We start from the raw sequence: 23620 nt of genomic DNA on the forward strand, positions 1-23620 counted from the left end.
GTTCCAATCCCGGTGGCGGCTGTGCTGTCTGGGGGTTTTCCTGGATTTTCCTCAGACGCTTTCAGACATATGTCGGCACAGTTCCATTAGAAGTCCGCCCAGGACGCACGTTCCCCCAGTGCGTTAGACGTGACGTTGCTCACCTCTGTGAGGCTGACAACGGCGAGTCCTTTCACCTGCACCACCGCCACCCCGTTACGGGGTAACGACAATTTGAAGATAGGGCCTCAGGTTCCTGCTGTAACTGTGTAGCCCACTTGGTCTTTGTGTTGTCGTTTTATCCATTGTTATCCTTATCATGTTGATTGTCTGAACCCGTATTCACAAACTTGTCATTTCGCTTGTATGCAGTTACCCAAGCAGCACAAGGTACTGAAAGTCTAGTACAATAGGGGTGGACGGTATGCGTCTTATCAACCTTCTTTAGTTTCACGAGTCTGTTCAACGTCTTCCACCTTCCCGTCTACCCCTATTGCACTCGACTTTCAGTACGTTGTGCTGCTTAGGATATGTTTGTTGCTTTCATCGATTAAAGGTACTGTAAAGCAGTAGACAAGCATGATATGCCGTTGATGTGACTAGAGACTTTGTTGCTTCTAAATACCATATGCGGAACCATACGACCGACAACGCGCTATAAATATTTTTAATTTGCCGTGAAAGATGCGGCGTAGTGGAGCGGTGCGACGCCTGGTGTCAAAGAACCCCCTGTACAGCGGGCAACACTGAAAATTGGTATTACAAACTATGACATCGGAACTTCGTTATTTTAGTAACCATATTATTAGTTTTCCTGTTTACCTATGCATTCTGAAACCCCTGTTAACCTCTGTTTTTGCGAAGTAACCCAGTGCTGGCCGCTGTTCGATGGGGGCTCTCCCTACTTCTCTGCTGCGCCTGCGCGCTCCTTTTCTTCGCGGCTTCTTTCGAACGAACAAACTCTCTCCGTGAACCTCTGTGAACAAACAAGTCCCGATGCTGTCTGGCTTCTTGAACGTCTGGCATATTTTTTTCAATGGCTCAGCATTTCATTTCAGTTCGCTTATCCGTTTATCCTCAGATGTGGATCGTTGTGTGGATTGCAGGGGCGGATTTTATGGTGGATTGTTATGTCGGACCCAGTGTTATACGCATGCAATGTGGTTGCCGCCGTATGTGTCAGAAGTACGGATTCATTTCGGATACCTAGTACAGTGTTGCCCGTAATCTTTAATTGTAATTTTCTAATTAATTGCACCGTCGATTGGAATGAAACTTGCACAGTTTTTGTCCTGGTGGCTTGGACTATCGAATAGCCACACTAAATGACATTTGATCGGTGCTGCTTTACAGTACCTTTAACAGCGCGTGGCAACTCGCCTTATCGCTTGTATAATGTTGTCTTTTCTATTGGTAGCGTGCATGTTTCTTCGTCCTTGATTGTCACATTTCGTAGACCTTACAGGTGGTGTTGCGGAGCCTTGCAAACCTTTTATAATTCCTAGTTCTTTCATAAAGTCTGTTGACAGTCTAGCGTTGTGTTGTCTTTCGTCTCTCGTTCGTGGTTACTGCTGGTTTTCACCTTCCATATTGATCATGATGTCGAATAACCTTCATAAGTGCTTTTTCGCAGTTACAATTACATGATGGCGTTTGGTACGCACAGCACACTCGACGCCATACGAATAAAGTTCAAAATTGTCACGGCAACTTTACTGTCTGTGCGTCTGTGAGTCAGCTGCTTAGAGACAGATACGCAGCAACAGAGGGAGAGAGCGTGTTCCAGTACACCGTATTTTGGAGGGGGATGTACGTAGATTCGCTTCAGCGAGTTTCCATATAAAAGGCGACCATACGATCAGTAATATTTCGCCCCTTTTAGTACTTTGCAGTGATTGCAAGCGACGCACGAAAAGAACGTGGTTTTCAACGCCTTCCGTCAAATACAATGAAAACAAAACTGACGATAATTTTCGTACCGAGAAGTAGTAGGAAGACTGAAGCAACAACTACATTAATGACGATGAGATGAGGAACCGAACTGAAGTTCCTCAATAAAGAGTCAGCAATGAAAGAGAAATTTTGCAAACAGAGTTGGGGGGGGGGGGCTCTCTAGAGTTGGCATCTACGTAGTCCTAGTCTAGTCCGTGTGAAACGTTAGAGGGAACCAGTCTGTGTGGCTGGTCTTCCGCTAAAATGCCAATACATAGTTAAGCGCGCCACGAGGAATGAATAAGGAAGCCAGCAAGGTGTTCTAGACAGACTTGTACAAAATACTGCGCAAAAGTATTTAAAATAAGATCCTAAATACTCTACGGAAAAAGTATTTAAAATAGAGTACAAAATACTCAAAACTGAAAGTACTTTGAGTAGAGTACTAAATACTCTAAGAAGTATTTAAGATACTATTTAAAGTACTTTAGTATTAGCAGTAAGTGAAACGCGTATTCTGAACGTGGGCTTACAAATGAAAGGAATAAACCTCATCAGCCATGCATATCTTTCATTTGCAACGTCTTGGTGTCAAGTAATGTTTGGTGAACTTTAGTGAACCCAAGTAAACTTTGTTGATATGTTCTGAACCAAAACATCGTAATCCCTCCTGTATGTCGGTTCGGGTCTTTCAACCTCTGGCACGTGTTTATTGCTTTGATGACCAAGGAAATAAATGCCGGGATTATCTTGTAACTAATCCCCTGGTGATTCACCTGGCAATATGAATAGGAACGGTTTTCTGACGAAGCTGGCTATTGAGAAGCAAGGCCAGGCTTGGGACCAGCCCATTGTACAAGAGGATAAATGACAGAAAAAGAAGAAAAAGGGGGTTAAATTCCAGTGAGCTGAAAATCTCGGCACGGCGGGAAGCGTGCTGGATATGGCTTGACGAGGAAGGAAAGTATTTTGAGTACTGAGTAGCAAATACCGAAAAAAGTATTATAAATACATTAAAAATACTTGTCGCAAAAAAGTATTGAGTAGAGTACCAAAATACCGGAAAAAGTATTTAAAATACTGTATTTTGAGTACGTACTCAAGATACGTACAAGTCTGGTTCTAGATGATTACCTCTTATGCAGGATGTTCCATTGATGTCGTTGAAGACATAGTAGCCGTCTTCACACTTGCAGTAGTGGTCCTCACACTCAGCGTGGGAATCAATCTGGTGGCATTGTTCGTCATGGCGGCAGTGCTGACCAAGCATCCTCACTAGACAGAAACACAAGAAAGGAGGTAACGTTAACGAGCATTCAAGTTGGCAGTGGCCAATTATAGTTCTCAGTAGTTGGCGCAATTAAAATGGCATAACGCTATAACAGTATAAATCAATTAAAATGCAAGATAGAACCACGGAGAGAAGCGCTCCAAATTCTTATTCCTCAGTCAATCAATAAACCAGAAGGGCTGGACAATAAGAGTCCGACCTAGCCCAAAGTAATTAGATTTTTACTCTCCGACAAGTATCGATCATACTAGCAACGCGAACACTGCATTTACTAACTCAGTCACACTATAAAGATCTGAGCAAGAGGACCGACCACGGTTTTATTGGCGAGCTATAAATTTGCTCCCACCAGGTGGCGTAGAAGCCCCTCGGCAGAGGAAGGAGGGCTCAAGTTCGAAGGGACAGGTGCATTAAAGGAGCTCTGAGGCGACCCTCAATTTTAGTTTATTTTTTCGTTTGTCGGAGCAGAGTGTTCTCCAACGAATAAAATGAGTTCCTGCGAAGGAACGATGAGCGCAGCTGACCCTGGGTGCGAGGGCTCTGTTCCGCATGCCTTTGAAAAATCTGTCTCCTCGTGAAAAGAGCGCATCGCAGAACGAGAGGACGTCGTGACGTATGCTACTCCCCTCACGTGACCAGTGACGTACAGAGGCACAGCTCAAGCATGTATAAGCGGCGCGTGAGCTGAGGAGGAAAAACACAGGGAAAAGGCCCGGGGCATTTCCCCGTCACACCAGGATCGTGCCGGCCGGCCGCTTTTTGTGAATTCGATTGCACAGCTATAACGCACCGCAGAGCGAAAATATTTTGCATGGTGACTCCTGGTGGACAGTTTGACGGACTAGGCAGGACCTGGAGCGATGTCAAATGTAACCTCATTGCTCCTTTACGAACGTGCCGTATAAACAGAAAGAGAATAACGTCGCGAGGTGACATGTACTATACGCGGTGCAGAATTACTGGAAATATGCTGGTATGGAAAACAGGTTCACCTTACTGCATTTATCGTCGCATTCAACCTATGGACAGCATCTCGGATGCTAAACCAGAAATTCATAAAACATTCTTATTATTATAGTTAACTTTGAAAATAACTTGTCCATAGAGTAGCATGACGTGAATAAATTACATCTGCAACGCTTCAGGCAGGAGCTATGTTATCCGCTAGTAATTAAGCGGGATCCGGAAAAATCGTCCCCGGAGAAAATGTCCGCCGGAAAAAACGTCCCCGGTGGGAACCGGGTTAGTTTTCAGAGGTTAGGATAGTTTACGCTTATTTTTGACAGTTCACCATGCGGTTAGGGGTTGCTACCTACAGCTGGGCACGCGCCGTTTGACGAAAACTACTTTTCTTGATACTTTTCTTGCGGGGACGATTTCTCTGGGGAACATTTTCTGCGGGGGACGTTTGTTCCGGGAACGATTTTTCCTACACCCTAATTAAGCACAAGGGGGAGAAGCACCTGAGAATGGCAGAATGGCTGGTAAAACGCCCTCATATGAGTAGGATCACTAAACAGAGCGTCCTATTCGGTGATTCCAATGTCCAGGAACCTTTAGGTAAGGTTGAAGTTATCCTGCGTTACACGATGCTTCGGCCATTGGTAAGTGAAAGATTGTTGCACGGTTGTTTTTGGTCCTAAGCGTCACCGTTCCTTGTCTCGAGGACTGCTAACACCCTTTTCACACGGGCAGCGCTAACCCCGGTTAAGGCAACCTCAGTTACACGTAATCGCGGTTTGCCGCAGTCACACGGCCGACCAAACGGAGGTTACGCCGCTAACCGCGGTTATGGGAAACCGAGCTTGGCTACCTCGGTTTCGCGAGGTAATCGAGGAAATGGACGGTTTCCTTAACCGCGGCTAGCTCTGCCGTGTGACATTCCCCGCAAATAATCGTGCGCGCACCGTGTTTAATGACTCCCAAGCTTTGTAACTACAATTATACACTTTTCTTTTCATGATATACAGCGTAATTAGAAAATACCTGGCGCTTGTGTCTCTATCACGTGGTTACTGCCAACATGTCACAAACTGCCGTGTGACAACAACAAACCGTGGTTCACTATAACCGCTGTTTGATCGGGTAACGGCGGTTAAGCATAGGTTAAGGCTGCCCGTGTGACGAGGCTATAACCCGCAATACGAGGCAACTGCGACACAAAAGGAAACGAACCCCGTTAAAGAGACATCAGGTCATAGCTTTTCTTGTTGAGCTGTCGGTTACTGGAACACCAAAAAGCAGGCCGGCAGGCAGTCGCAGGCCGTGAACGTTTTCAAAACATTGTTGTCGCAAAAACGTAAATAATGGCTCCAAACCGACGGAATATTCACTGCACTCTTTCGCCCTCATGCCCCGCCCTGCGATGTCCTGACGACAATAGTGACACATCATTTTGACGTCACGCATCGTCAGCCATTTAGAATGCGGGGCGCTTATACATTAATTTTGTTGTAATATCGAGAAGTGAGGTCAATTGTAAACCTATTCCCACTTGTCAAATCCAAGATAGCCAGTTCAAACCGTACCAAAAACCCTCAATATTCTATGTCACGTGCGTACTACGTTTTCACTGCTGTATTGCTCTGCGAGGTCACCGCGATGTTCCAGCAACTGGTTCCCTCTCACGAGCTGCAGCTTGTCTCAGTGGGGTCCGCCATTGGCTAGGAGAGCGAAATCTCCCCCACCTCCAGCGCCTAGAATTCGGCGTTGCTATACGTTGGAACATGATGACGTGCCCCGGTTCCAAGGTTAAGGAGAGACTCGCGCGGATTATGCTCTTTGAATGGCATTGTTTCGTGTGAAAGAGGCTCGCTAGAAGCAAAAGAATTCCATATTTGGATATCGTGAGCTACGTTCTTTCATTGAGCATGATAACTGGAAAATGTTCGTCGACCCGTTTTGTGCCCCTTTAATGTTCGCATGGTCAAGGTGATGGTGCATTGTACTCGCAATAAACATAAGACGACGTAGAAACATTAAAACAAATATACTACCAACAAACATTGTAGATGAGACATGAGGGGGGAGTATGCTTATTAAAAAAACAAGAGGGGGGATATATTTATTAGACGAAAAGGAAAACAAAACGGGGGAAAGGTCAGCCAAACGAGACGTCGGCTTGCTATTCCAGAAATAAGAAATAATAATAAATAAATAAAAAGAAAAGACAAGAATTAAAGAAAGAAATAGGAAGGAATAAGAAATAAATAAAGAAAATTAAGAAATAAGAAATAAATAAATAAAGAAAAAGAATTAGGGAAATAACGAAAAATTAACAAATGATGAAAGAAGGATGAGGTAGATTAAAGACAAAGATGACAAAAAAAAGATGACTTACAAACGGTGAAAGAATGATGAGATGGATCACAGAAGATGACTTTAAAAGGAAAGCATGAGATTAATGCGTTGGGGGTGAAAGTGGGGCACAGAAGAATGAGATTGCACGACTCAGTTCACAGGCTGCTCATCAGACCTGAATCTCTCATGAAAGTCAGAACTGCTTTGGTCACAGACCGCTGTGTGTGATCTCGTACTGGGCCGAGCAGAGTGGCCAGAGAAAAGTCCGTGCACCGCAGCTCGAGTAGGCGTCGTCTCAGCGTGGCTCGAGGGGTGTCGAATCTGTGACAGTCGAGGAGAAGGTGTGGCACATCAGCTTCAACAGCGCAAGTGGGGCATTTGGGCGACTGGAGAAGACCCATTTTACAGAGAAGTATAGGTGTCCTGGCGGCATTAAGGCGTAGTCGGTGTAGAATGGACGCTTCTTGACGCGAGCAGTGGTGTGTGGCAACGAAATTCATCGACGGGTCGATAGATCGGAGATGGTCGTTCAGTCGGACAGCGTCCTCTTGAAACTGCCCAGTGCCGTTATGACGGAGTCGCTGTGTCTGTAACCTACACGATGAGGCTGAAAGTGGTAGGGGACAGTTATTGGAGGTGCCGTCCCCATGTGCCCGACGTGCTAAGGCGTCTGCGTGGGTGTTTCCGTGCAGGCCGGTGTGACTGGGTACCCATTGGAAACACAGGCTATGACCAAAGGATAGAAGTCGGTTGCATAATGCGACTATCATGGTGTCTAGGCCGCCGATTGTTCTTGAACAATAATTTGCTAGAACTTCTAGCGCCTCCTTACTGTCCGTGAACACAACCCAAGCGGTGAACCCGCTATGTGGCTCAACGCGGTCAGTATGGCGAAGAGCTCGGACTCAGTAGATGACGTTTCGTAGGGGAGCTTGTGCGCCACTTCAAGGTTTTCATGTGGCATATAAAAGGCTGCAGTAGATCCGCCTTGAGACACTGATCCATCAGTGTACACAGGGAGTCGTTGAGGGTACGCTGAGTGAAGGTGCTCCAGTGTAAGTTGGTGAGCAACAACGGGAGGTACAGAGTTCTTCTTCAGAAGACCAGGAATGTGATCACACACAGGAGGCCTGCGAAGAGTCCACATCGGCGGGGCATAGGAAAGCACTGATGGTGTGATGAGGAGGTGCACTTTCAGGCGGTCAACAGCAATACCAATGCTGGAGTCCGGACAGTCAATATCAACAAGAGGAGCAAAAGGAAAAGTTAGCCTCTTATGATGGTCGTATGGAATATGCCCTGTGGAGCAGTCTCACGTTGCCGCACAGCGTGCTGTCTAAGATCGCGGCATACCCAGCAAAGCAACACACATCTACGGACGCATGAAACACGTCCGCGACATCCACATCTAATTTCATAATGGTGGCCATCATGCGGAAGACCATCATGTGGTCCCTGCTTTAATCCAGGCCGTCATTGGCGACAGCAGAGCATTAATGCCGCCGAAGAGGTCGAGGAACCCATTGCTTAAGTAGCACCACCATCGGATATTCTCTTCTAGGGCTCTAGTCACTTGTGGTTAACAGGCCTAGTACAAGTTTTGAATGATGTCTCTAAGCGTTCAAGTCAACTTGGGAGAAAAGGCGTACTGTCACGCTAACACAATGGATTCGTGGCCACAGTGACGTCCGTGTAATTTATTCCCACTGGCTCCTTCACCTGCATATTTATGCAGGCGTTTCACCTAACGTGTCATAAAATTATATTTTAAAAATCCACTTGTCTGAACATTATGGGATCAACGCTGTTTATCTCGGGGACGATTTTGCCATTGATAGCCTGAGTACTTGTATCAAATTTAATTTGCGAGATATTGAATTTTCCCAATTGAACTCCGAAATTTGTCTAATCAACCTCACGACTTTTCGTTCTGTTTCTTTCCTTTTTTTACAGAAAGAGAAAGGGTATGCAGGATTTACCCCATTCAAGTGAAAAATACATTCACTACTAGTCTACTACTGTAGCCGAAAAAAAGAAAAAAAAAAAGTGAAAACCGTCCTTTCGAAGAGCGCAAATTGGCGTCCGCGCCCTCAGATCTCTGCAAGAAGCATTGCGAGGAGGGGGGGATATGTTTATTGCTGATAAAAAAAAAAGAAGGGAAAGGAGGCCATGTACCTGCTCTTTCAATTTTCACTTTCCGACATTCATCTGATGACGGAAGCACGAATAAAACGCACAGTTATCTGAAACAAGAGAGAGGAGGAAACAGAAAGGGGCGGGTGACCGTTTTCCTTCCGCGGAATCTTGCATTATCTCGACGCGGAACTGAGCTTGGCCGCCACGCTCTTCGAAAGGACCGCGTTTGGCAATTTTCTCCCCCGGCTATTATCTTTGTAGTAGTGAATGTATTTGTATTAGAATGGTGTGAATCCTACATGCGCTCTATCTGTAAAAAAAAAAAAAAAAAAAAAAAAAAGAAAAGAAAAAAAAATGAAAAAAAGAAACGTGAGGTTGACTTGGCAAGTTTCGACGTTCAACTGGGAAAATTCCATTTCTCGCGAATTAAATTTGATAAAAGTTCCCAGACGTAATAGCCAAATATCCCCTGATATTAACAGCGTTAACCCCATATTGTTCAGACAAGTAGATTTTTTAATTGAATTTAATGACACGTTGGGTGAAACACCCAGTATATCTGGATAGGAACAGGACAGCCACAGACGAAAGCCCATAACTTCTTCCTATAGCCTATAAAGTCCTTCTCGTTATATATAGTTGACGAGGTTCGATGCAGTCAAAATCGAGGTACGCGTCACACCGTCTTCTCTGGGAAGACATATACCGCCCAGCGGCGTTGTACCATATACAGGGTGTCCCAGAGAACGTGACATTACTAGAGATGGGACGAATCCAGAATTTTCCGAATCCGAATTCAATAAATGTCCTGTGAATTCACGAATCTTTCGAATCCTTTCTTAGAAATGTAGTTTAGAAAGCCAGGGCAAAAACAGTTTTGCTGAAAGCTTTTTTTGAAGCAGAATTTGATACCTTTGTTTCATGAAAAACAAACAAAATAATAGTTCACTCTCAGGAGAAAACGTACCCATATACTTCTGCTTAAATGCAATTTATTTAACATGCTGTTCATCAACTACAGGAAATACATAAACTCCCGAGTCTGAATTCGTCCATAAATCTAAGAAAGAATCAAAAGCAAAGCCATGTTACTTTTAAGCCTGTAATGTAAGAGTTTCCTCCTGAACTGTTTCGGTCTGGAGGAATGTAAACAAGCAAGATGAAAACACACCTGAACGTTTTAAATTATTGCAGATTTATATTAAAAAACACCAGCTTTCTCACCTGCTCAGGTGTCTAACCAACAGCGTTCTTTATCAGCTTTGACACCCGATGTGCTGAAGAGTTTCCTTGACAATACTGTGGATAGGAGGGTTATCTCGAACTTATTCCTCAAATAGGTGGTGGTGGTGAAAGGTCTCGCCGTTGTCGGCCTCACAGAGGTGGGCAACGTCACGACTGACGCCCTGGGGGAATGGGCGTCCTGGGCCGACTTCTAAGGGTACTGTGCCGACACATGCCTCAAAGCGTCTGAGGAAAACCCACGAAAAACCCCATACAGAACAGCTGGCACTGGGATTCGAACCCGAGTACCTCACACCAGTCTCGACGTAACATGGCCAACACGCTAACCACTGAGCCACGGGAGCTGGTCTCTTCAAATCGGGATATTTTTGGTGTCAATGAATTTGAAAGCCAATCAAGCTTTCGGCGGACGCCGGAGCCGCCAATTCTGAAAAGAAATAAACAAACGTGGTTGGTGGATTCCAAAGATTTGATTCGCCGCTTTGAGCACTGGGATTCCCGAATCTCGAATCCCCGCCTAGGATTACAAGATTCGCCAATTTGGTTCGCCCATCCTTAGACATTACGTTGTAATACGAAACTACGCCACCTAGAATCATGCGATCAACGGCATTTCTTCTCACGAGGTTTTTGCCACCCCCTGATGTGAATGTCATCTAACGTAATGTAAAACCCCGAGACTAGGGAACACGAAAGGACACACAAACACGACGAAGGCACAGCACGACAGCCAAAAACATGAAGGTCGCTTCCTTCTTAGCCATCTTTTCGTGGTGAAACGTAAGTTTTATTATGTTAGTTTTTACAAACTGAAGTCTGAAATTTGCCAAGTAAATTAAGTCCGCTTTTTACCTCACCAATGTGAGGCGCATACCGAAGTTACTCAAGTTCGTGATAATTGACACGGATATTGAGGAGCTATCTCATCGGAAGGAATAACAGAACAGTTTCGGAGCGCCCAAAGTCCAGCGCTCGACAGCTTTTTTGCGCGGCCACGCAATCAGTCCGCCGAAAGGAAGTGACTAAACCCAGCCCACTCAGGGATAGTAAAAAAAGTGAGTTCTTGAAATTGAGATTGGGAAGTCATGATCTCAGCTGAAACCGGACGCGATAAGCCATGTCCGACTTATCTTTTTCGACTATCCCTGCGTGGGCTGTGTTTAGCGACCTTCTTTCGTCAGACTGAGAGGAAGGGCACGCAAATATTTGTCGGGCGCTAAGTTTTGGGCGCTCCGAAACGCTGTTCTGCCATTCCTTCCGATGAGATAGCTGCTCAACGTCCGTGTCAATTATCGTCAACTTCAATAAATTTGGCATATTAGTGAGGTAAAAAAGCGACGTTTAATTGACAAATTTCCAGTTCAGTTCGTAAAAACCGGCAAAATAAAACTTAAGTTAGATGGCATTCACACTGGAAAAAAACTTAGGAAGAACAAATGCCGTTGACCGCGAGTTTTTTTAAATTAGAATTTAATGACACATTTTGTGGTACACCCCTATAGCCATTTCAAGGTAATGCAGATTTGCTGTGCTGCCGAGGCATGACTACTCACGTGAGCCTACAATTATTTACGTTCGATGATCCTATGAAATAAAAAAAAACGCCGTTTGATGCCACCACGATGTGTCATGGAAGCCATGCCAATACAATGCACGTCTTGCTTCCGAAGGAGAGGAAGAAAAAGAAAGAAGTGGCACAAGTACGCATCACAAAATACGTGCCCTGTACACGGACGGATATCAGTCTTTGCCTTCGAAATAAACAGATGCCCCGCCCCCAACACACTCATATCTGTGTAGCAATTGGTGGATACTAGCGTGGATACTGGTGGATACTAGCGTGCGCCACCTAGAGATCTGTGCTTGTTTTGTCTCGTAGGCTGCGCGACCAGTAGCGAGTGGCACCTGGCGTGTCCAATCGGAAACGAGCATGGAAGGGCCCGAAAAAAAAATGTCTGGAGGAATAGAAATTAGGATTACTAGCCTTAGAATGCATATTCACAATCCTGGTGCACACGAGGGCTTTTAAATTCGCGGATCGGAAAAGCTGTTCCCTCGGCTTCCAGTGTACGACGTCACGTCTTCCACCCAATAGTCAGGCTTCGCTCTTCTTCCTCCTTTTAATGCGTTAGCATTACAGTCCTCGCTACGAAAGAATCGCGGCGTGGTCTGTCTGTAGCCACGGTGCGGCGCGCATGCACGGTCAGTGGAGAGGGAAAAAGAGGGCGCGTCGAGAGCGCGACACCCGACGCGTCGCGTCATCATGGCATCATGGGTCATGAAAGCTGGGCGGAGGTGCGGAGGAGCGATGACGAAAGAAGGCTGAGACTGCGAGACGGCGCCGCCAAGCTGAATCGGAGAAGCCCGAAAGTCTCGTTTGGCCGCGGATGCTGTCTTGCGTTAGAGTTGTGTAGGGTCGTGTGAGGAGTTATGTAGCGTTGAGAAGGGGAGTTCTCATAGGATTTTCAAGTTTTAATGCTAACTGATTTCCGTTGGATCCACCAATGGATCGGCCATGATTTTGTCTTGTTGTGTCGGGCACCGCCCGTCCAGCGTCTGGCACAGAGCAGTAGATCTCGGCAGCCAATAAAGTGCCCGATGATCTGGCGCCATAACACCCCAGGAGAAGTTGTGAGAAATCGTCGCCGCTGTGCGCACTCTTGTACTCTCTCTCTCTTTTAGTAACTGCGCGCCTCTTAGAGGAAATCTTTTGCGTGACAGTTCCTGACGGCAGTATGTTCATATGACGAGGAAAAAACACATGTTTATTTCATTTCATTTATTCATTTCCATCTTCGTGAGAGAGACCAGGGCAAACAGTCCAGAGGGACTCCCATGCACCTTCAAGCAGATATCGTGACACCATCGTGCCTTTGTTTCGTCTTCTGTAGTAAGGTGTAGACATTGCATTGAGCGTAACGGCGTTACCCTGTATAAGTGCATTGGCCTCTTCATTGATACCCCTTCCAAGTAATTATTTGTGCAACGCCTCATATCCGCGAACCCTTAGAGCCTTGAAGGACACACTACGACGAACACATATCTCACAGGGATCGAATGACAGTGTGTGACAGCATTATCATTTGTCAGTCATTCATACACTTCTGCAGCCTGAGCCAGTAAGAAGACGTACGAAATTGCGAAATTATGCTCCCAAAGGGAACCATCCGCGTGGGCATCGAACTTTCTCGATTGCATTTGTGGGGCGTGTCGCGCAGGCCAACGTGTTCATTCTTCGATCATTTCCTCGGTAATCTTTAAACGTAGCAAAGGACAGAGCTGGAAGAGCGAAGGCCGAGTGCGGTTTGAAGCAGTAAATCTTGTAACGAAAGCCGTAATAAAGGACTGCGAGGAGTACGACAAGAGTCGCTTCGCCCTGCGTGTGACGAGCAGGGCACAGAAATCGATGTCACGAAGGCAAGGCGACCTGAATGATGGCATTGGAGGGTAAGCGCGTGGAAAGTTTTCAGCGAAATGGGATAGCGGGAAGCGGTCTGAAAACTTGACGACGCATGACACGATGCTCGAACACAGTGTGGTCGCCGTGCTTGATGGCAGTTTCATGGCTTTCAAAGTGTTCGTGGAAATCAAGCCCCTTCGACAAACAACAACAAATAAGTAATGATGATGTAGTGAGATGTTTCGGCGCTGAGGCAGCACCCTATCCCATTGCTTGAGGCCTTTCGACAAAGACGACGTGGTAGATATGGAAATACTTATGTAACGTGGTATGTATTTGCGACGTGTCTGGCAGTATGGTTTCGACTGTCGTTTTCCCAGTGTTTTTCACAGACGCTTTGAGGCAGGTGTCGGAATGGTTCCGTATGAAGGCGGTTAGTGGCGCACTAACGACACACCAGAGCAACTTGCTATCGTTTGGCGACTGAGAAATATGCGGTGCAAGACATCCAAGTATAGCTTGCAAGTTCGTGTCGGTGCAACCAACCGTCTTCTGCACCTCTCCAACATAGACTGAGAGAGCCGGCGAACCCTTTCTGAGACTTGCACTGAGCATTGATCAATGGTTTACCCAGAATTTCTACCTTGGTGGAGGGGGTGTTGTACTCAGCAAGAGGTTGAACTGACATGCTTTTGACGAAATATTGTGGAATCTCACAAAATTTTAGGGGCGTCACCTCCAGATTTTGGGGGGGGGGGGGGTTATGGGGTGTAGGGGGTCTGGATAAATCCCTATCATTGATACACTACCGCATCCCTATTGCGCTGTCTTCCTTCAATGCGATTTCATTTGTAGTTTAACAGATTCAGCATGTCACTTCCATAGCTGAGCTGATGGGTACAAGTGGACCTGGGTGCGGAATTAGAGGATACGTCGCTTACCCATTTTCAGTATTTTTGCTGCCATTGTATCTGTTTATTTTGACTTATTGATGAAACGTTAAGGGCCAGAAGGCATTATATAGCGAACAGATAAGAAAATACAACTACAATATACAACTACAAGTTCACTGGATAGACAATCAGTTATCAAATACCTGGTCATGAATTAAAAAATAATCAGTTACCAAATACCAGAACATGAGTCATTAAATACCATGTAAACTAGTCAAATCATACTTCAAATGAAATGGGTTAGTAAGCGAGGCACATTCATCAAGGACGTCATTCCAGAGTTTGGAGATGTGTGGAATGGAAGATTAATGGCAGTTTGCAAGAATTTCGTCTAACTATGGAATGATGTTGAGTCGTCCAGAGATATATGAGGGAAGGCTTTACATCCAGGAGCGCAGATTACTGTATGGAAAAGGCTAACACCTGACAATCTTCGACATAAAATGTCATTTTGTCAGCACAGTAGGCCATTGGCAAGCTAGTAAGTAGTCGGCAGTAAGAAGCATGAAATGCATGGGTGGGGGTGGGGGGTGTCTGCAAATGGAGCGGGCATTTTATATCAAATGCCTTCTCCACGCATTGACGCACTCCCGCAGCTTAACGTGTTTTACGTTACAATATGGCTGTAAGGTACCACTTCCACCGCAGAGACCTGTTCTTCATCACTCACGCATTATCATTTTTACGGAGTCTTGTAACATGTGAGTGTTTGTCAATACGCAAATTTTGCAATAAAACCCATAAGCTTCTCAGCACATTCGGCCCTCCGGCACAGTCCATCACCGTCGATAAAGATTCATGTGGAGGGATACCATTTCCTCTCTACTATAGTATCAATACGGAAACCCGATGGTGTTCTTGCTGACAATATGTGCGTGCTCCAAGATTCTTGGTGTGTGTGTTAGCACTGGAGTGTCGAACAGGGAGCTCGTTTTAAAAGAAAGCTTCAGCCCGTATATTTCGCTATCTGGTTGGTTGGCTGTCTGGTCTTCGGATGGTTTGCTATTCACGTGATCGGTCGCCGTTAAAGGACTTCTATGGGGTCGTTCTCCGTCATGAAGTCCAATTGTACCCTCTGTGTCTCCCGTCTGGTCGTCTCGTGTGAATGACTGATTCTAGTAAAGTTGCGCGTGGGCCAATGTCCTTGGAAGTTGCGGCAAAGGCTGGTTTTCGAAAACAGTTGCTGTTTCTTTCTTCTTTGCGCTGTTCTTCACGTGCGCCCCCTATAAAGGGGGTTCGACGCCGCCGATACCCCTCAAACGATGAAGAACGAAGGGAGCTCCGGCTCCTGCGCGCGTGTCACAGGCGTCAACAATGGAAGCCCCCACACGGCAAGGAATGAAATAACGCGCGTACGTTCTTAGACGCTCTAAGAACAAACAACTGACATTCAAAATGCGTGCTAGAAACTAAAAATCTCGTAATTGTTAAGCTTTTCTGTGTCGCGACTGCGCCAACAATAAGTTTGCAGTGTCTACACTCTTAAACCCGTACCCTTTATTGTAACTTTTAGAAACATGTAACTTCTGTATAGACGTAGATTTCGAGATTTCTTATAGGTTACACCACTGTAACGTATATTTAGAGGTTAAGAGCGACCAAGGTCATGTCTTTACAACACGAATAGAAGTTACATCTCGGAAAAAACAAAAACAGCTTGTTGTAACTTATAAATGTACCCTCTACTCCGACACTGTAACTTCTAAGCGAAATCTCCAACGATAATCTCTTTGTTAGTTTCTTATCGTTTGTTTTCCTTTTGTTTTTCAGCATAATGCCGCGTTTCAGCCTCCCATTCGAGACGATAGTTGCGAATCTACGCTGTTATTTTTTATCTGTTTCAGCGTCACCTATACGTCAACTACATGTTATCAATGCTGTATGAACACAGATTATAAGTTCGCAGTCTGAAATACTGATAGTATGTTTCTTTCTAAAGGGTGGAAAACAATTGTCAATGCCGCAACCACCAAGATTTCCGATTTCGCTGCGTAGCCGAGCCTGGTCTAGGTCCATCCACACTGAGAGCGGTTTCCTTGAAACGCTTAACGCTCGTCGTCCGTCCGTTAACAAGTGTAATCTGTTTTAATCAGTGGTTTTCCATGTGTTTATCATAGTATCGTCAGGAACAACGGAAAAGCTAGATGTCGCTAGCAAACAAGTATATTTTCGGTGTTCTCAGGGGAAAGTGTAGTGAGTGCGAAGATTGCAAAGAATATATAACCGAAAACGAACGTCACCACCGCAGCCCTAATTCACACACTTCATACACTGGGTAAGTGTACATTTTGTGCTAGGTACGTGCGTTATTTTGATAGCAAGAGCTCTTAGCGCAGGTTTGTTGTGATTATGGCAAGCGTTTTGCGGTCCTGCATATGAACGCCACTTACGCTTGCTACTTTTCTGCTCTTACTTGGTCGCCAAGTCAATACACCGGCGTGCATTTTGCGAGCTGCGGATATATGCATCGAGATATATAATTCGCAGCTTCCTACTTGTTGTATTCTTACGATATTCTAAGACTCAATCGCGGAGTGAACGCCTTCCCGCATTTATGCTGCTTTGTACCTTGTGCTTTGTACGCATTTGAATGGTTCCGTAAATGTTACTCTCATTGCCCAAACTTTTGTTCCCAGGATCCCACATGCAGGTTCACATACCGTCACCAGCGCAATGCAGTACCTCACAAACTCGTCCCAGAGCGCCTCCAACGCTGATAACGCAGTAATGTAGTGTCTCCTGCGTTACTGTACACTCATATTCCTCAAGGTTGTGTGCGTTTTATGTAATACTGTATTGCCATTTGCGCTCGCCTCTGCAACACGAATGTGGAATAAATTTTTTTCTGCTGCAGTTCTCCATTTCGTTGGGTGTGTTCAGCTTAGCAAACATAGGTCAGTTGTTTCGACTCGCTAGCTTCCTCGCACTTTTAGGCATTGCTTCTCACTTAGAAGATAGGTCTTTTTTCCACATACATGGTAAAGCGACCATGGTTTCTCCTCACACCAGAATCGCACTTGTGCACAATGTGTCACCTCTCGACAGACTTCTGTTTTTGTAATATACATATGTTCAAGATCTCCTTTTCTGCTGGTTCATTTTGGTACCTTGGTGTGTTCTGTAAATGTCTGTCCATATCCCACGCACAGGGTGTTTGTTTTTATTCGCATCACACCAGCGCTCATTTGACAGGTGGGTTATGTTAATTTTCGCAAATTAACCCATCCGTAGTTACAAACATTTCCGACATTTCCTGACGCATGTGTTTGTAACTACGGATCGACTAATTAGCAAAGATTCACATAACCCACCTGCCAAATGAGCGCTACTCTGTTGCGAATAAAAATGAACATCCTGTATAAAAAGCCGCACGTTGGCGTAACCTTTACGGGCAGGTGCTGGATTGAAGGCCGTAACCTCTAATTAGTGGGTTTCCTTGTAACTTTTATAAAAGGTGTCACTCAGAGGGTACCTGGTAGCTTCTGAAATAGAGGGTAAAATATTGCGATTTTTTACCCTTTACTAAAGGGTACGGAGTTAAGAGTGTACCGGAAATCCCGGGATTTTTCGAAAACATCCCGGGATTTTGGGACGTGAAAAGATGACCGGGGTCCCAACACTATTCGTGATGTAGAGCGGAGGGGCGACATTCTTGCACGTGCTTGTGTCAGGGTGAAAGTGCCGCACGTGATGGTTGATGGTGATGGTGGTTGATCACGTTTCGCACTTGAGCGTTGCTTGGAATGGCAGGCAGTGTAGGTGGGTGTTTCGTGGCTTGCTTGGTCAGTGTATCGGCTCTCTCATTACCAGGTAGACCCCCGTGTGACGATGCCCACTGTATTGTCTTTGACGTTAATTGTTTTATACATTTTTATAATTTAATATATTTTTAAATATACTTGATGCAACTTGCCGCCCTTTGTAGTAGGGACAGCGCCTTTCCATAAACTCCACGCTGCGTCACACGTGTTGTCAACCGTATTTGGTCGGAGCAGACATGATGATAAAAACAGAAACGGACAGTAGCGAATCGGCGGGAAAAGAAAGCAAGAAATCTCGTTCGCCGTCGTTACACCGAGGCATTAATAACCGGCACGGAAGTTTGTCGTGTTTTACGGCCGTTCGGATCTGAGTTTTGTTGCTCTTTCTAATGATTAATGGTGATGTAGCTGCTGCAATAAATTCAATCGTTTCTGGTGCATTCCAGGGGCGTCAGTGAACCGCGCCGATTCAACTAATTGATGTCGAAAGTGCTGTACGATAAATGAGAGTTATGAAGTGCCATACATTTTAGGGAAGAAGACTAACGATTCGCGATTGGAGAGCGCGCTGAATCGATTCCAGTGTAACTTACCTGGAAAGAAGCAACATATTATGCTCCATGCACAAGTTAACGGTACACGTTGCCTGCATGTGGTAGCTGTAGCAGCTGTTATGCTGTCTTCCGGTGGTTTGGCACATGCAGTTCACACCCTTGAATGAGATCTCACTGATTGTTATTATCATAATTTCTTCTGGAACACTATATGACGCAAAATACTTCGATACTGTCTAATTATTCGTCTGCCAGGTAACAATAATATCGCCACAGAAGCAAGATGATGATGATGTGGGTAAAAGAAAGTAACGAATGGGAAGCAAGGAACCGACTCCAGTGCCAGCGTTCATCATAATAATCCGTTTTGCCATATAAACGAAATTAAGTGGTATGGACAGCTGAACGTGCGTCAGTGATTTTTCTCTTTCTGCAGTGTGTCAGGGAGGTTTTGTGGCGTTGACGGTGATTATGGCTAGCGTAGCGGAAACGAAATGACGTCACCGCGTCTTAACATCTGAAGATCATGCGGTACAGGGGATGCCCCCAATGACATCACACACAACATACATGACATCAGATCATCTACAACAACGCCACTGATCGACGCGGTAGTCAACCACAGCGCAGGGAGAGGGAAGTATATGTAGCTGTGCGCTTGTCGCCATTGTATCACTCCTCACAATGAGGTGGACACGCAGTATGCAGACGCCATCTGAGGAGCGAGAGTGGAAAGTGCAGCGAGCCGCTACTGCTCATGAGCGGCAGCTATGCTCGACAGCATCCCGAGCGACAACACAAAGATCTGTTGTCACTCTAAAGCAAGTGTGAAAGTAGAATTGTCTATGTGTGTGTGGTGAACACAACCGTGAAAACATTTTTGTCCCATTGCCCGAAGGTGATACAGCTATCGCTGTCACGTTTTCGTTGGGGGCGGAAAGGCTTGCTTCTTTCTTAACCAGGAACTTGCCCACCTGTTTCGTCTCTTAATGTAAATGCCCTTCGGCTTGCAAGCTGACATCTCATTTATGTGGATACGTTCAGTGATAGGTACGCTCGTTCAATACGTTCGATGACGAGTTTCAGAAACGGGAAAACGAGAAACTAGGCTTAAAACGTTGATCCCTAAGGTCAGCCCATACTCGACCTTTTTCACAAATCCGAGTTCTGAGATCACTGAACTTCACGCACTCGCACACGCATAAATGAGATGATGATGTGGTGACGTATTTTCTGTCATACATGGCATTCATGTAAACATGTCAGTACACCGTTGCTTGCAAAAACTGAGAAGAAAATGTTATGATGGGACGGTTATTCTGCAGGCAAAGGATGAGTGCGAGTTGAGTTTGAGTTTCATCATAGTGAAAAAAAAAAAACAAAAAAAAAAAACGAAAAACGAACGGGAGATGAGTTCGACATTTCGTACGCTTAGGCCAGTTCATGCAGAAACAAAAGTTCCGTAGTCGTTCATAGCCTTTTGCACACACTGCTCTCCTGCGAGCGGTACACACCGAGTTGCAAAGTGGCACGGAATGCATTGGACAGATACCCCAACGAGCCTTTTGACATCAAGAAAGTAACCGGTGACTGGCCAGCCGCATATCTGCGAGCAATGTTCCACTCTGTGATCTCATCCTGGCAGCAGTCGTGACGCTACACACATGACTGAGACCAACAACGGCAAGTCGGAACCGTCACAACCACGTGGAACACAGATCGTTTTTGGAAATATGGTAGCGACATCTCGCTGCCCTAACCGCACTTGAATAGCCGGTCCAATCTAGAGCTGGGGGAACCTCTCATTTTTTCTTTTTTCGAACAAGAACATCGCTCTTTGCAAAATATGCGGAATGCGTCCAAACGTTCTTGAAATGCGAGACGCAACACCTCGTTACACCCGTACCTACCCAAACATGTTCTCCCAGAGAAAATGTTACGTGTCATATTGACCATTTGCGACAGCAATTAAGTCTTTGTTTACCCATACGCGTCAGTTCGAGAGAAAACATGTACAAACATGCTGCCACCATAAATGCTTCTCATATCCGGAATAACTCTGTCGATGAGGCGACACTTAAAGCTGCATGCCTTTGCTGCCTCTGTTTGCCGAATGAATGTTGCCATGGCAGCAATGGCCACTGCGGCTCCGCTCAGGCGCTACAGGAAACATTTCAGCCGCTGACCACATAAGCTTCTCTCTGGGAAGCAGCTCCTCATGCGTGGCCGCGCGCGTGCTCGCATGCTTCACGGCGGGGTTACGACACTTGCCAGCTTCCATTGCTGAACTTTCATTGGGGTAAAGCGAAAAGAAGCCATTATTCTTGGCTCGTGCGCTGCACTAAATGATGATAGGAATGGTAAGATATTGGTTATGACCCCATTATTCGGAGTAATGAGCTTGTAACCTAACGTCCAGGATGGATTTTTGAACATTATAGCAGAACCTGTTGTGACCAGGCTACATGAATGTCGGAGAAGGGCAGTTTTATTAACGTGTCTAGCACCGTGATGGAAATGTACCACGGCCGTGACAAGCATGCGCGATCAGATATTGATGCTGTAACACCAAGTATACGTTATAATAATAATAATACTTTATTTATAATGGTGCCTACAAACAGCGTACGCCTGCACAGCAGTGCACCTTCGTACATTACACCAAGCTGAGGTTTTGGAGCACCTCCTGTCTAAAGTGACTAAAACAAGGATGAAATAAATCAATGTCATTGGTGAAAACATTAAAAGATGTTTGTATTCGTCGAGACGGTGACTGTCGAGTAGCCATACCTTTAACATAGAACAGAGAAGTGTGTCGGACAATACGGAGTGGTGCGTGATAACGTAAAAGTGAATCACAGACTCTGCATGTATAATGTTCTGAACACATTTGTACAGAAAAATGAAATCACGACTTATTCTTCGGTTACACAGAAAGCGTTCAGATGCGTGTTTCAGATCACCAAGTGGGATTCTTCGAGAACAAATTTTCAAATAACGCTTAAAAACTGCATCTAAACTTGTAACATTAGTTTGTCCAATGCAATTCCATGCAAATGACCCAAATTCTATAAGACAGGTAAAAGAAGAGATACAAAAAGAGTCTGCAAACAATCTGGTCCGCTCAAGTCACGAGTCATTCTAGAGATAATACCACGAGGCTAATCGGTAGGCTTTTTTTACAACGTGTTCCACGTGGACATTAAATGAGAGACGATGATCCAACCAGATCCCAAGATCTCTGATCTCTGTCATACATTTGATAATCAGAAACTGTAGGGTTTACTTTGTTGGTGAACGACAATAGTTTAGTATTTCCTGTGTTCAATGCGAGCCCGTTGTGAAGGCACCAAGTAGCAATAGCATCAACATCGGCTTGAAGCAATACATAATCCGATGTATCAGATACAGCAAGAAAAATTTTCAGGTCATCGGCAAACTTGAGAAGTTTAGCCGTGCTTACTACGTGATCCACGTCATTAATGAAAACATTGAATAATAATGGCCCCAAAATGGAGCTTTGTGGTACACCTGACTTTGCAACGTAATTTGTAGAGAAGCTGTTACAGACTCTCACAGTATTCAACCTCCCGTCTAAATAACTGACAAACCATTGACAAAAACGTGAGCACATGCCATAATGCCGGAATTTGCGCAGAAGAAGCGAATGGTTCACAAGGTCAAATGTCTTGTTACAGTCAAAGTAAACGCTATCCACTTGACCCTGCTTATGCAGATACGACGCAACATAATCAAGAAAGGTAACCAAGTTTGTCTCAACCGATCGACGGGGGATAAAACCATGTTGGGTATCAAACAACTGATTCTTAAGATGAGACAGCATATATTTGTGCAGGACCTTTTCAAAAAGGTGTGGTATGTCGGAATTAGCTGTGCTTGTGCCACTTTTGTGTTTCACTGAGAACGTTCCTGTGAATTTGCACTGTGCGGAAGTGTAGCTTAACTTTTATCATGAGTGTAGGTAATCCAAAAACCGCGAGCGTATCTCAGGGGTTGGCATCGCTGTATTCATCTCGGGTTGGGAATTTCGAACATATGTTTATTTAAAGGAGCGGAAAGCAATAAGGTCGTAACGGACCCCTGCGTTTTAGCCTTTTTGTAGCATCAAAATTATTGCCAAGCGTTATTGCTCGCAGTTTTAACTAGGGTCTCTGCGTTTTTCGGTATTTACCTAAAAGCACTAATGAACGGACACCGGTAACTTTTTTGTGTGGTCTATCAAAATACTTGTACGCCGATAATCACCGGAATCAGCACTACAATTTGTATGTTGCATCAAAGCATCTGTTGATAAATGTAACTCCTACATATCCATATTTTTATATTTCAATCACTCAATCAATCCATCAATCCTACCAGCGAGTTTTCTGTTTAGCTTTTGGGCGGCTCATCTAAAACAGTGGTCGGTGCTTCCACATCTATTTGCTTGCGCTGTACGTGTCAGCTGTATCAAGTGCTACGAGCGAACATTTTCGAACATAACGTTGTTTTACGAAAGGAGCTGCGGGGTTTCTGAATGATTAAAACATCGCTATCTGCAAGCCTTAGTTATAAATAATTCACCGCGCGGTTTATGGGCGGGGGTGGTGTATTGGCCTCACGTTAGTGCACACGTCTCGACTCGCGTGAGGATGATGATGACGACGCTGATAAATGATATTGAGCAAGATAAGGATACTTTCCACCTGGTTGTAGACTATTTAAAGCCCGTCTTCATTTTCTTTAGTTGCCACTGCATCTTATTTTAAATCCGCTATCATCTATGAAGCCGATTAGGCTTGAATTGCCCATCGTATTTCACTCCCGGCCCCAGCTGGGTAAAGAATTTCCCTGAGAGTTAATTTATCCGCCTGTAGATTATGTCTTTTCTTTGCCGTGTCATATGATTTGCAAAAACAGCAACAACAACTTTGTTTTGGGATGATGAATGGGGAGTTACGATGCGCTCAGTTGTTTCGCGCTCGGTACCTTGTTATATGCGGTTTCTATGTAATTTGCTTTTTCACCTCAACTTCGAACAGGCATATGCAAACGGGATCGCACATGGA

The 23620-nt window shown here is 45.1% G+C and overlaps 1 protein-coding gene across 1 annotated transcript in view; it reads right to left on the minus strand.

The window, feature by feature from the left end:
* LOC135385627 (uncharacterized) overlaps positions 1 to 23620 on the minus strand; it is a 236316-nt gene that overhangs the window by 41145 nt on the left and 171551 nt on the right. Inside the window, exon 3 of the mRNA XM_064615073.1 lies at positions 3046 to 3186. Within this exon, the coding sequence (XP_064471143.1) occupies positions 3046 to 3186 (141 nt within the window). The remainder of the gene's footprint in view (positions 1 to 3045; positions 3187 to 23620) is intronic.

This window comes from Ornithodoros turicata, chromosome 2, assembly GCF_037126465.1.
Source record: "Ornithodoros turicata isolate Travis chromosome 2, ASM3712646v1, whole genome shotgun sequence".
Classification (NCBI taxonomy): domain Eukaryota; kingdom Metazoa; phylum Arthropoda; class Arachnida; order Ixodida; family Argasidae; genus Ornithodoros; species Ornithodoros turicata.